Source organism: Salmo salar, chromosome 12 (genome assembly GCF_965601325.2).
Source record: "Salmo salar chromosome 12, fSalSal1, whole genome shotgun sequence".
NCBI lineage: Eukaryota > Metazoa > Chordata > Actinopteri > Salmoniformes > Salmonidae > Salmo > Salmo salar.
The window spans coordinates 99,251,136-99,265,263 of NC_138302.1; the positions used below are offsets into that span (position 1 = coordinate 99,251,136).

At 42.4% G+C, this 14,128-nt stretch overlaps 1 protein-coding gene across 1 annotated transcript in view; it reads left to right on the forward strand.

Annotated features, from left to right (window-relative positions):
- The window catches only part of ssuh2.1 (ssu-2 homolog, tandem duplicate 1), a 44,139-nt gene that overhangs the window by 2,318 nt on the left and 27,693 nt on the right, over window positions 1–14,128 (forward strand). Inside the window, exons 2-3 of the mRNA XM_014134074.3 lie at window positions 10,233–10,328; window positions 12,233–12,317. Coding sequence (XP_013989549.1) covers window positions 10,233–10,328; window positions 12,233–12,317 — 181 coding nt within the window. The remainder of the gene's footprint in view (window positions 1–10,232; window positions 10,329–12,232; window positions 12,318–14,128) is intronic.

Consider the following 14,128-nt stretch of genomic DNA (forward strand, 5'->3'; position numbering starts at 1 on the left):
GTGTCACACTGCTTTGCTTTATCTTGGCCAGGTCGCAGTTGTAAATGATGACTTGTTCTCAACTTGCCTACCTGGTTAAATAAAGGTGAAATAAATAAATACAAATTATTTCAATATTTGCGCGTAAAAGCATTTCCACCGCCATTTCGCGCATAATTAATTTTACCGACACAAGAAGCTCCCACTATGTCGAACTAACAAAATGTATACAATTGTACTGAAACTATTTGTTTCCATTAAAGCTGTCGTGCTTTGTTTTTATATTCGGTATGACTTTACTCGCATAAAAAACAGAGAATGGAAAGGTGATTTCCACCTGGGTTTCAATCCAACCTTTTTTTTATGCTAGTAAAGTGGGATAAAACATTTCACAACATGCCTGATTGAAACGGCTAATGTGTCGCTGAACGTTCCAATGTCGACAAAACAGAATGAACTCGACAAAAGTGGGATCTAATGCAAATTCCCCCCCCCCCCCCCCCCCCCTTTAAATTAAATTTAAAAAAGTTAAGGGTGCCTATGAGGTCACTTAACTTCATTATGGATATCAACCAATATAACAGCCTTTTTGTGGAGTTAAATGCTTTCCTCTGGCTACACACCAAAACCCTTCCATCCCAGTTCCATATGTGTGTGTAAGGTATTTCTTTGCCTGTGTGCGTAGTGAGTGGTAGGCTATTATGTCTCCAAATTGAATTTCAATGACGTCTCCAAGGGCTTCTCCTCGTGTAGCCTTGCTTATCAACAGGTGCGTGGTGTTTTGTGTTGGCTTTTTCCAAGCAGAACATTTTTGTTTTATCATAACAGTTATTCTTATTAACTTTTATCTACAGACAGTACCCCGTTTAGATTAGTTGCTCTATCCAGCCTCGTCAATCAACTAATTTTATGATTCTGTATTTTTTTTTTCTGTCCATTTGTTTGAGTGAAAGGATATACCACACCTCACCATGTTCTATTATAAACTTGGTATTTGTTCACCTACTATGGGACTGTTCCTCCACTGTAGGTACAGTAATCAAACTGTCTTTTCTTTCCAGGACTAGCGTAGAGTCTATTTGCGTACTGTGCCATTGTTATTGAGAAGCATTGAGCAGTGCTGTGCCATGAGATCTGGGCACATGAATGTAATCACTAGTAGGTCTAATGAGTAGTTTTAGTAGATTGCTACTTGTTAGAATTTGTTCTTAACTGACTTGCTTAGTTAAATAAAGGTACAAAAAAATTACAAAAATACACAATTGTGGGTTGTAGCTAGTTCTGGGTTGTAGTTGTTCTGGGTTGTAGCTAGTTCTGGGTTGTAGTTGTTCTGGGTTGTAGTTGTTCTGGGTTGTAGCTAGTTCTGGGTTGTAGTTGTTCTGGGTTGTAGCTAGTTCTGGGTTGTAGTTGTTCTGGGTTGTAGCTAGTTCTGGGTTGTAGTTGTTCTGGGTTGTAGCTAGTTCTGGGTTGTAGTTGTTCTGGGTTGTAGTTGTTCTGGGTTGTAGCTAGTTCTGGGTTGTAGCTAGTTCTGGGTTGTAGTTGTTCTGGGTTGTAGCTAGTTCTGGGTTGTAGCTAGTTCTGGGTTGTAGCTAGTTGTGGATTGTAGCTTAGCAGACTCTCTGATCCAGAGACACTACAGTAGTGAGTGAATACATTTTTATACTTGTTTCATACTGTACTGTAAGTTGTTTTGGATAAAGGCCTCTGCTAAGTGACATATATATCACCTATAATCTTAAACTCCGATCTCATAACAGTGCAGGGGAAACTGCTTCTCATTGGTATTTATATAGACTGGTGACTGTATTGTGTTCAGTGACACCAATGCCCAGCCTGTAGTATATTTAGCCCTGTACGCTGGTACATTCAAACTAACAATTGAAAGCAATGGGAAAGCCCACATAGGAATACTTCTGTAATACACATGGACTGTATCCCAAATGACACCCTATTCTTTACACAACTTTTAAACAGGGCCCATAGAGCTCTGTTCAAAAGTAGTGCCACTACATAGGGAAAAGGTGGTGCTGTGTAGTGCACATGGTCAATGGAATGAAAAGGGCATTCTGGTGCACGAAGACAAAGCCACCACTTGATCACAGGTTCCTGAGTAGCACCATGTTGATGGTGTCTGGGCCCTACAGGTTCCTGAGTGGCACCATGTTGATGGTGTCTGGGCCCTACAGGTTCCTGAGTAGCACCATGTTGATGGTGTCTGGGCCCTACAGGTTCCTGAGTAGCACCATGTTGATGGTGTCTGGGCCCTACAGGTTCCTGAGTGGCACCATGTTGATGGTGTCTGGGCCCTACAGGTTCCTGAGTAGCACCATGTTGATGGTGTCTGGGCCCTACAGGTTCCTGAGTAGCACCATGTTGATGGTGTCTGGGCCCTACAGGTTCCTGAGTAGCACCATGTTGATGGTGTCTGGGCCCTACAGGTTCCTGAGTAGCACCATGTTGATGGTGTCTGGGCCCTACAGGTTCCTGAGTGGCACCATGTTGATGGTGTCTGGGCCCTACAGGTTCCTGAGTAGCACCATGTTGATGGTGTCTGGGCCCTACAGGTTCCTGAGTGGCACCATGTTGATGGTGTCTGGGCCCTACAGGTTCCTGAGTGGCACCATGTTGATGGTGTCTGGGCCCTACAGGTTCCTGAGTGGCACCATGTTGATGGTGTCTGGGCCCTACAGGTTCCTGAGTAGCACCATGTTGATGGTGTCTGGGCCCTACAGGTTCCTGAGTGGCACCATGTTGATGGTGTCTGGGCCCTACAGGTTCCTGAGTAGCACCATGTTGATGGTGTCTTGGCCCTACATGTTCCTGAGTAGCACCATGTTGATGGTGTCTGGGCCCTACAGGTTCCTGAGTGGCACCATGTTGATGGTGTCTGGGCCCTACAGGTTCCTGAGTGGCACCATGTTGATGGTGTCTGGGCCCTACAGGTTCCTGAGTGGCACCATGTTGATGGTGTCTGGGCCCTACAGGTTCCTGAGTATCACCATGTTGATGGTGTCTGGGCCCTACAGGTTCCTGAGTAGCACCATGTTGATGGTGTCTGGGCCCTACAGGTTCCTGAGTAGCACCATGTTGTAATACCTTTGTAATACCATAGTTATTACCATGTAAGTACAGTGTAATATGTAAACTATAGTATATTGTTATTGTACCGAAGTTATTACACAGTAATAAGGACAACAGTGTTTTCTTGCAACTTTTTCCTTTTGGTTCTCACACAGTAGTGTGGGCTCCCGAGTGGCGCAGCGGTCTAAGGCTCTGCATCTCAGTGCTAGGAGGCGTCACTACAGACACCCTGGTTCGAATCCAGGCTGTATCACGTCGGCCGGTGTAGGCCGTCATTGTAAATAAGAATTTGTTCTTAACTGACGTGCCTAGTTAAATAATAATGAAAAAAATTTATCGAATCACTGTGCATGATGATGCATAGACGAATTACAAAGGTGTGTGTGTGTGTGTGTGTGTGTGTGTGTGTGTGTGGATTACAAAGGTGGATCAGTAGGTAAGTAGTCAATGTGTGTGTGTGTGTGTTAGTGTGTGTGTGGATTGGCAACAGAGTTTGCAACTCATAATGTTCATCTATCTAGATCCAGGAGCCGCTCCTTACTCCCCCAGGCTGTATTAAACCTGAGTCATGTGAGGACAAATATGTTTCCACTAGTTATTGGTAATACAATGCATGTAAATTACACTACGTAGACATCACACGGTAGGCCTACCTACATGGACATTAGCTGCTAATAATATGACTATAGTATAAGGTTTATTGGTTAATATAATGCAACTTATGTTGCTCAGCACGACTCTCCCGGTCTTCTAGTTCTTGTAAATAAATATTGTTTGATTAAAAAGTTTGCCTGACTACTCCCTAGCCTAGACCTTTCAAATCCAACGTGATCTTTAGAAACCAGACAGAGTAGGATTGTTGGTGGATGACAATATAACATCCTGTACTCTCCCTCCCAACGAATGTCTGTTTTTCCTGTGTGAGAGAGAGAGAAAGCACTGTCCAGTCCACCCATATGCCAATTATTATTATTATTATTATTCCTGTATTATACTTATGATAAAATGTATTATTCTCTTCTACTGAGCCATTTACTTTATGTTGGTATTGTTATATTTTATTATTTATTATTGTTGTTGCATTGTCCAGAAGGAACCTGCAAGGAAGCATTTCGTTGGACGGTGTACACCCTGCGTATCCCACACATACGACTAAGAAAATGTAAAACTTGGTTATTGGTATTTTATTAGGACCCCCATTAGTTGTTGTGAAAGCAGCAGCTACTCTTCCTGGGGTTCACACAAAACATGAAATCATACAGAACATTAATAGACAAGAACAGCTCAAGGACAGAACTACATAGCCTACATATTAAAACATAGACACAAAATATCTAGGTCAAATAGGTGTGAGGTGTTGCTTTATCTGTTTTTTGAAACCAGGTTTGCTGTTCATTTGAGCAATATGAGATGGAAGGGAGTCCCATGCAATAATAGCTCTATATAATACTGTACGCTTTCTTGAATTTGTTCTGGATTTGGGGACTGTGAAAAGACCCCTGTGGCATGTCTGGTGGGATAAGTGTGTGTGTGTCAGAGCTGTGTGTAAGTTGACTATGCAAACATTTTGGAATTGTCAACACATTAATGTTATGAATAGAAGAAGTGATGCAGTCATTTTATCCTCAACTTTTAGACAAGAGAGACTGGCATGCATTGTATTTATATCAGCCCTATGATTACAATGAAGAGCAAAACGTGCCGCTCAGTTCTGGGCCAGCTGCAGCTTAACTAGGTATTTCTTTGCAGCACTTGACCACATGACTGGACAATTATCAAGATAAGATAAAACCATAGCCTGCAGAACTTGCTTTTGGAGTGTGGTGTCTCTTTATTATAGGCAGATCTCTCCCCATCTTTACAACAATTGAATCTATACAGTGGCTTGCGAAAGTATTCACCCCCCTTGGCATTTTTCCTATTTTGTTGCCTTATAACCTGGAATTAAAATAGATTTTTTTGGGAGATTTGTATCATTTGATTTACACAACATGCCTACCACTTTGATGCAAAATATTTTTTGTGACACAAACAAGAAATAAGACAAAAAAACATCTTGAGTGTGCATAACTATTCACCCCCCCCCCCCCCCCCCCCCAAAGTCAATACTTTGTAGAGCCACCTTTTGTAGCAATTACATCTGCAAGTCTCTAGGGGTATGTCTCTATAAGCTTGGCACATCTAGCCACTGGGATTTTTGCCCATTCTTCAAGGCAAAACTGCTCCAGCTCCTTCAAGTTGGATGGGTTCCGCTGGTGTACAGCAATCTTTAAGTCATACCACAGATACTCAATTGGATTGAGGTCTGGGCTTTGACTAGGCCATTCCAAGACATTTAAATGTTTCCCCTTAAACCACTTGAGTGTTGCTTTATTAGTATGCTTAGGGTCATTGTCCTGCTGGAAGGTGAACCTCTGTCCCAGTCTCAAATCTCTAGGTTTCCCTCAAGAATTTCCCAGTATTTAGCGCCATCTATCATTCCTTCAATTCTGACCAGTTTCCCAGTCCCTGCCAATGAAAAACATCCCCACAGCATGATGCTGCCACCACCATGCTTCACTGTGAGGATGATGTTCTCGGGGTAATGAGAGTGGTTGGGTTTGCGCCAGACATAGCGTTTTGACCAAAAGGCTACATTTTAGTCTCATCTAACCAGAGTACCTTCATCCATATGTTTGGGGAGTCTCCCACATGCCTTTTGGCAAACACCAAACATGTTTGCAATTTTCTTTTTTTTAAAGAAATGGCTTTTTTCTGGCCACTCTTCCAGCTCTGTGGAGTGTACAGCTTAAAGTGGACAGATACTCCAATCTCCGTTGTGGAGCTTTGCAGCTCCTTCAGGGTTATCTTTGGTTTCTTTGTTGCATCTGATTAATGCCCTCCTTGCCTGGTCTGTGAGTTTTGGTGGATGGCCCTCTCTTGGCAGGTTTGTTGTGGTGCCATATTCTTTCTATTTTATAATAATGGATTTAATGGTGCTCCGTGGGATGTTCAACCTCTGTACTTCTCCACAACTTTGTCCCTAACCTGTTTGGAGAGCTGCTTGGTCTTCATGGTGCCGCTTGCTTGGTGATGCCCCTTGCTTTGTGGTGTTGCATACTCTGGGGCCTTTCAGAACAGGTGTGTATGTATGTGTGTGTATATATACATGTATGTATGTATGTATGTGAGATCATGTGACAGATCATGTGTCACTTAGATTGCACACAGGTGGACATTATTTAACTAATTATGTGACTTCTGAAGGTAATTGGTTGCAATTGGTGGATCTTATTTAGGGGCTTCATAGCAACGGGGTGGATACATATGCACGCACCACTTTTCTGTTTTAAATGTTTTTAGAATTTTTTTGAAATGTAATTTTTTTCACTTCACCAATTTGGACAATTTTATTCCATTTAAATTAAAGCTTGTAATGCAACAAAATAGGAAAAATGCCTACGGGTAAATACTTTTGCAAGGCATTGTATGTTTTAACCATGAGAGTTTACAATCTAAGGTAACACCCAAGTAATTTATTCTCCTCAACTTCTTCAACAGCCACACCATTCATTACCAGATTCAGCTGAGGTCTAGAATTTAGGGAATGATTTGTACCAAATACAATGCTCTTTACAGATGTTCAGGACCAGTTTATTACTGGCCACCCATTCCAAAACTGACTGCAACTCCTTGTTAAGGGTTTTAGTGACTTCATTATCTGTGGTTGGTGACATGTACTGTATTTGGTTGAATCATCAGCATACATGGACACACAGGCTTTGTTTAATGCCAGCGCAAGGTCATTGGTAAAAATGTTAACTAGTAGAGGGCCTAGAGAGTTGCCTTGCGGTACACCACACTTTACATGTTTGACATTAGAGATGCTTCCATTAAAGAAAACCCTTTGCGTTCTATTAGTTAGATAGCTCTGAATCCACGATATGGCAGAGGTTGAAAATCCATGAAATATACAGTACATTTTTTCAACAGCAGGTTATGGTCAATTATATGAAAAGCAGCACTGGAATTAACAGTACATCTCCCACAATCATCTTATTATCAATTTCTTTTAACCAATCATCAGCCGTTTGTGTCAGTGCAGTACATGTTGAGTACCCTTCTCTATAAGCATGCTGAAAGTCTGTTGTCAATTTGTTTACAATAAAATTGCATTGTATTTGGTCAAGCACAATTCTGTCCAACAGTTTGCTAATAGCTGGCAGCAAGCTGATAGGTCTGCTGTTAGAACCAGTAAAAGGCCACTTTATGGCTCTTGGGTAGAGGAATGACTTTGGCTTCCCTCCAGGCCTGAAGTAATCACAAAAAGAATTGCCAACATCAAACGGTTTGGTGATGAATAATTTGTTTTTCTGCCCATAAATTCATTTAAAGTACTCAAGTTTTTTCCATCATTCTTTATATCATTGATCTTGGCTTCATAATACAGTTTCTTCTTCTTTTTGTTGAGTTTAGCCACATTCATTTCTCAATTTGCAGTAAGTCAGCCAGTCAGATGTTCAGCCAGACTTATTAGCCACTCCTTTTGCCCCATCTCTTTCAACCATACAGTTTTTCAATTCCTCATCAATCTCTGGAGCCTTAACAGTTCTAACAGTCAGATTCTTAACAAGATCATGTTTATCAATAATTGGAAGAAGCAATTTCATAAATTCATCAAGTGCAGCGTCTGGATGCTCCTCATTTATCACATCAGACCAACAAATATTTTTAACATCATCCACAGATGAGTCACAGCAAAATCTTTTGGATGATCTCTTATATACTATTTTAGGATCAGCTTTTGGAACTTTGGCTTTCCTGGATATAGACATTATATTGTGACCACTGCATTCAATGGGTACGGATACAGCTTTAGAACAAAGTTCTACAGTATTAGTAAAAATGTGATCAATACATGTGGATGATCTTGTTCCTGTAGTGATTGTAAACACCCTGGTAGGTTGATTAATACCCTGAACCAGATTACAGGCACTGGTTACAGTAAGAAGCTTTCTCTTGAGCAGACAGCTTGATGAAAACCAGTCAATATTCAGGTTGCCAAGAAAGTAGACCTCTCTGTTTACATCACATACACTATGAAGCATTTCACACACATTATTTAGATACTGACTGTTAGCACTTGGTGGCCTATAGCAACATCCCAAAATAATAGGCTTTAGATGTGCCAAGTGAACCTGCAACCACAACACTTCAATAACACTTGACATAAGATCTTCTCTAAGCATTACAGGGATATATATGGCTCTGAATATATACAGCAACACATCCCTCATAAGCACTTCTGTGTGTTCTATAAATGTTATATCCTTGTATTGCTACTGATGTATCATCAAATGAATTATCTAAGTGAGTCTCAGAAATGGCTAATATATGAATGTTATCTGATGTTAGCAAGTTATTGATTTCATGAACCTTATTTCTAAGGCCTCATATATTAATATGGGCTATTTTCAGCCCTTTCCTGGGTAGCTGATCAGAGATAGACATAATATGGAAAATAACAACAACAAAAAAGAACATTCAGCAGTCCATTAATCAGTTGGTGTGTGTGTGCTGTGGGGCTGAAGCTACGAACCCTTCCAGGCTTTTGGGAGGGAGGGTGGACAATGAGCCTGTCGTAGCGGATGTAAGCAATGTCCCCACACGCTCTGGTAGCTACACGCTCTGGTAGCCACACGCTCTGGTAGCCACACGCTCTGTCAGCCACACGCTCTGGTAGCCACACGCTCTGGTAGCCACACGCTCTGGTAGCCACACGCTCTGTCAGCTACACGCTGTGGTAGCCACACGCTCTGGCAGCCACACGCTCTGGCAGCCACACGCTCTGGCAGCCACACGCTCTGGCAGCCACACGCTCTGGTAGCTACACGCTCTGGTAGCTACACGCTCTGGCAGCTACACGCTCTGGTAGCTACACGCTCTGGTAACTTTCATTGCCGGGATAAGTTATTCTTTCTTCTGGCGCACAGCTTCAGGATAGTCCTTGTTGAGGAAGACGTATGTTCCTCTGAATTTCTTGGCTCTTTCCAGAACAGTTACCTTGCCCATGACCCTCGGGAACTTGACCACTATCGGCCTGGGCCTGTCACCTGGGCCGGTGGTTGGTTTTTCTATTTCAATGGCATTTCCATGACTCAAGCCTTTCAGATACTCATGTTATGATGTAGGCTAATGTTGTTTGCCTGACTGAGCGAAGTTTTCAATGATGTGACCATTGGAATGATGACTATTTTCAATAGAGAATTGTTTTTTATTATTTTTTATAATTAAATTCTGTATCTAAGGTTTTAATGAGACAAACCACAGTGAGAGAGAACGTTACCAATGATGAGAATGACCAGACTAATGAGTCTATCTGATCAATTACAAAAGATCTGTGTTTGTTGCCAGGTATTATAACTGAATCCCTAATGTTTTAGACACAAACTTCACTATTGGAGGTTAATTATTTATAACATTTGTTTACTGCTCTGTTAAACTTGTAACATATTGTATAATGCCATTTAAGTTTGACTATAACCAGGACCTAGCCTATATCCAACACCTTACTAATGTAAACTACTGCTTCTCTAGGAGATTGCTCTTCTCTCAGGGTTCAAATTCCACCAGAGCCCCCTGATCTTTCAACCTTGACATCTTGAGTCTGTCATAACTGGGTTTCTTCTGACCAGACCTGAACTTTGAAGACTCTGGCCCCGGTTATTACAGTCAGGAAAGACTCCTGGTCCCCGGTTATTACAGTCAGGAAAGACTCCTGGCCCCTGGTTATTACAGTCAGGAAAGACTCCTGGCCCCGGTTATTACTGTCAGGAAAGACTCCTGGCCCCTGGTTATTACTGTCAGGAAAGACTCCTGGCCCCGGTTATTACTGTCAGGAAAGACTCCTGGCCCCCGGTTATTACAGTCAGGAAAGACTCCTGGCCCCGGTTATTACTGTCAGGAAAGACTCCTGGCCCCGGTTATTAGCATCAGGAAAGACTCCTGGACCCGGATATTAGTCAGGAAAGACTCCTGGTCCTACTCACATCAGGGTCATGTTCATTAGGCACCAAAAGGAAACAGTCTGAAACAGAGTGAAATGGGGAGGTACTATTGGAATTTGTTGTTTTCTGTTGCTTGGTCTAATGGATAGCTGGGACATGAACCAGATGTTTCTCTGACATCAACAGGGGCGTTTGATCCCAACATTCCAGAGGAGGGTCCGTCGGCGCCCCCTCCTGGCTGGCTGGACTGTGTGACGGGGTACGAAGAGCCCAAAGGAGGAGGTGAGAGATACACACACACACACACACACACACACGCACAGACACACACACATACATATAAACAAACACATACACAGTGAACTGTGACGAAGTACGATGAGCCCAAAGGAGGGGGTGAGTCTCAGTCAGTTTGTCTCCTCCTTTATCAGCTCATTCAGCTGTCTGTGGGACTCACTTTAGAACACTACACTGTCATTTAGAACACTACACTGTCATTTAGAACACTACACTGTCATTTAGAACACTACACTGTCATTTAGAACACTACACTGTCATTTAGAATACAACACTACTTTAGAACACTACACTGTCATTTAGAACACTACACTGTCATTTAGAATACAACACTACTTTAGAACACTACACTGTCATTTAGAATACTACACTGTCCTTTAGAACACTACACTGTCATTTAGAACACTACACTGTCATTTAGAACACTACACTGTCCTTTAGAACACTACACTGTCATTTAGAACACTACACTGTCATTTAGAATACTACACTGTCATTTAGAATACTACACTACTTTAGAACACTACACTGTCATTTAGAACACTACACTGTCCTTTAGAACACTACACTGTCATTTAGAATACTACACTACTTTAGAACAATACGCTGTCATTTAGAACAATACGCTGTCATTTAGAACACAACGCTGTCATTTAGAACACTACGCTGTCATTTAGAACACAACACTACTTTAGAACAATACACTGTCCTTTAGAACAATTCGCTGTCATTTAGAACACGACGCTGTCATTTAGAACACTACACTACTTTAGAACACTACGCTGTCATTTAGAACACAACGCTGTCATTTAGAATACTACGCTGTCATTTAGAACACTACGCTGTCATTTAGAACACTACGCTGTCATTTAGAATACTACGCTGTCATTTAGAACACTACACTGTCATTTAGAATACTACGCTGTCATTTAGAACACTACACTGTCATTTAGAACACTACACTGTCATTTAGAACACTACGCTGTCATTTAGAATACTACGCTGTCATTTAGAACACTACACTGTCATTTAGAATACTACGCTGTCATTTAGAACACTACACTGTCATTTAGAACACTACACTGTCATTTAGAACACTACGCTGTCATTTAGAATACTACGCTGTCATTTAGAACACTACGCTGTCATTTAGAATACTACGCTGTCATTTAGAACACTACGCTGTCATTTAGAACACGACGCTGTCATTTAGAACACGACGCTGTCATTTAGAACAATACACTGTCCTTTAGAACACAACACTACTTTAGAACACTACGCTGTCATTTAGAACACTACACTGTCATTTAGAATACTACACAACTTTAGAACAATACACTGTCCTTTAGAACAATTCGCTGTCATTTAGAACACGACGCTGTCCTTTAGAACACGACGCTGTCCTTTAGAACACGACGCTGTCCTTTAGAACACGACACTGTCCTTTAGAACACGACGCTGTCCTTTAGAACACGACGCTGTCCTTTAGAACACGACGCTGTCCTTTAGAACACGACGCTGTCCTTTAGAACACGACGCTGTCCTTTAGAACACGACGCTGTCCTTTAGAACACGACGCTGTCATTTAGAACACTACACTGAACGTGATCGAAAGCTGTGTCTGAAATGGCACCCTATTCCCTACATAGTGTCTGAAATGGCACCCTATTCCCTACATAGTGCACAACAATTTACCAGATGTCTATGTGGCACTGGCCAAAAGTAATGCAATGTGTTGGGAACAGGGTGCCATTTCTGAAGCAGACAAGGTGATTGACTTGGCTGTAGATCCTAGTGTTCATTTACCCCGTCTGTGTTGAAGTTTAATTACCAAAATAACTTCATGATGGCCTTCATATGAATGACTGAAATGCTTGTATTTCCATCAGACACAGGAGACCAGCTGTACCCTCCTCCTCCTGCCTACAACCCTCAACCTGAGAATGACAGGAATGCATCCGTCCCTAACATCAGGTGAGACTAGATACAGTACTGTGCTATTTAATAAAGAAGTATTTTCTATGTTTATTGGATAAAGAGAATTCTGAAAGAGCAGTGGGCTGGATTTGAACCCATGCTGTGATCTGTACATCATACATGTGCTCCAGAGGCAGCAGCTGAAGACCGTTAGACCACCCAGACTACAGTACTACTACACCCCAGACTACAGTACTACTACACCCCACACTACAGTACTACTACACCCCACACTACAGTACTACTACACCCCACACTACAGTACTACTACACCCCACACTACAGTACTACTACACCCCACACTACAGTACTACTACACCCCAGACTACAGTACTACTACACCCCACACTACAGTACTATACTGCTACTACACCCCAAACGACAGTACTACTACACCCCAGACTACAGTACTACTACACCCCAGACTACAGTACTACTACACCCCAGACTACAGTACTACTACACCCCACACTACAGTACTACAACACCCCAAACTACAGTACTACTACACCCCAGACTACAGTACTACTACACCCCACACTACAGTACTACTACACCCCAAACTACAGTAGTACTACACCCCACACTACAGTACTACTACACCCCACACTACAGTACTACTACACCCCAAACTACAGTACTACTACACCCCACACTACAGTACTACTACACCCCAGACTACAGTACTATACTGCTACTACACCCCAGACTACAGTACTACTACACCCCACACTACAGTACTACTACACCCCAGACTACAGTACTACTACACCCCACACTACAGTGCTACTACACCCCACACTACAGTGCTACTACACCCCAGACTACAGTACTACTACATCCCACACTACAGTACTACTACATCCCACACTACAGTACTACTACACCCCACACTACAGTACTACTACACCCCACACTACAGTACTACTACATCCCACACTACAGTACTACTACACCCCAGACTACAGTACTACTACATCCCACACTACAGTACTACTACAACCCAGACTACAGTACTACTACACCCCAGACTACAGTAGTACTACACCCCACACTACAGTACTACTACATCCCAGACTACAGTACTACTACACCCCAGACTACAGTACTACTACACCCCAAACTACATTAGTACTACACCCCAGACTACAGTACTATACTGCTACTACACCCAGACTACAGTACTACTACACCCCAGACTACAGTACTATACTGCTACTACACCCCAGACTACAGTACTACTACACCCCAGACTACAGTACTATACTGCTACTACACCCCACACTACAGTACTACTACACCCCAGACTACAGTACTACTACACCCCACACTACAGTACTACTACACCCCAGACTACAGTACTACTACACCCCACCCTACAGTACTACTACACCCCACACTACAGTACTACTACACCCCACACTACAGTAGTACTACACCCCACACTACAGTAGTACTACACCCCAGACTACAGTACTATACTGCTACTACACCCCAGACTACAGTACTACTACACCCCACACTACAGTACTACTACACCCCAGACTACAGTACTACTACACCCCAGACTACAGTACTACTACACCCCACACTACAGTACTACTACACCCCAGACTACAGTACTATACTGCTACTACACCCGAAACTACAGTACTACTACACCCCACATTACAGTACTACTACACCCCACACTACAGTACTACTACACCCCAGACTACAGTACTACTACACCCCAGACTACAGTACTACTACACCCCAGACTACAGTACTACTACACCCCACACTACAGTACTATACTGCTACTACAC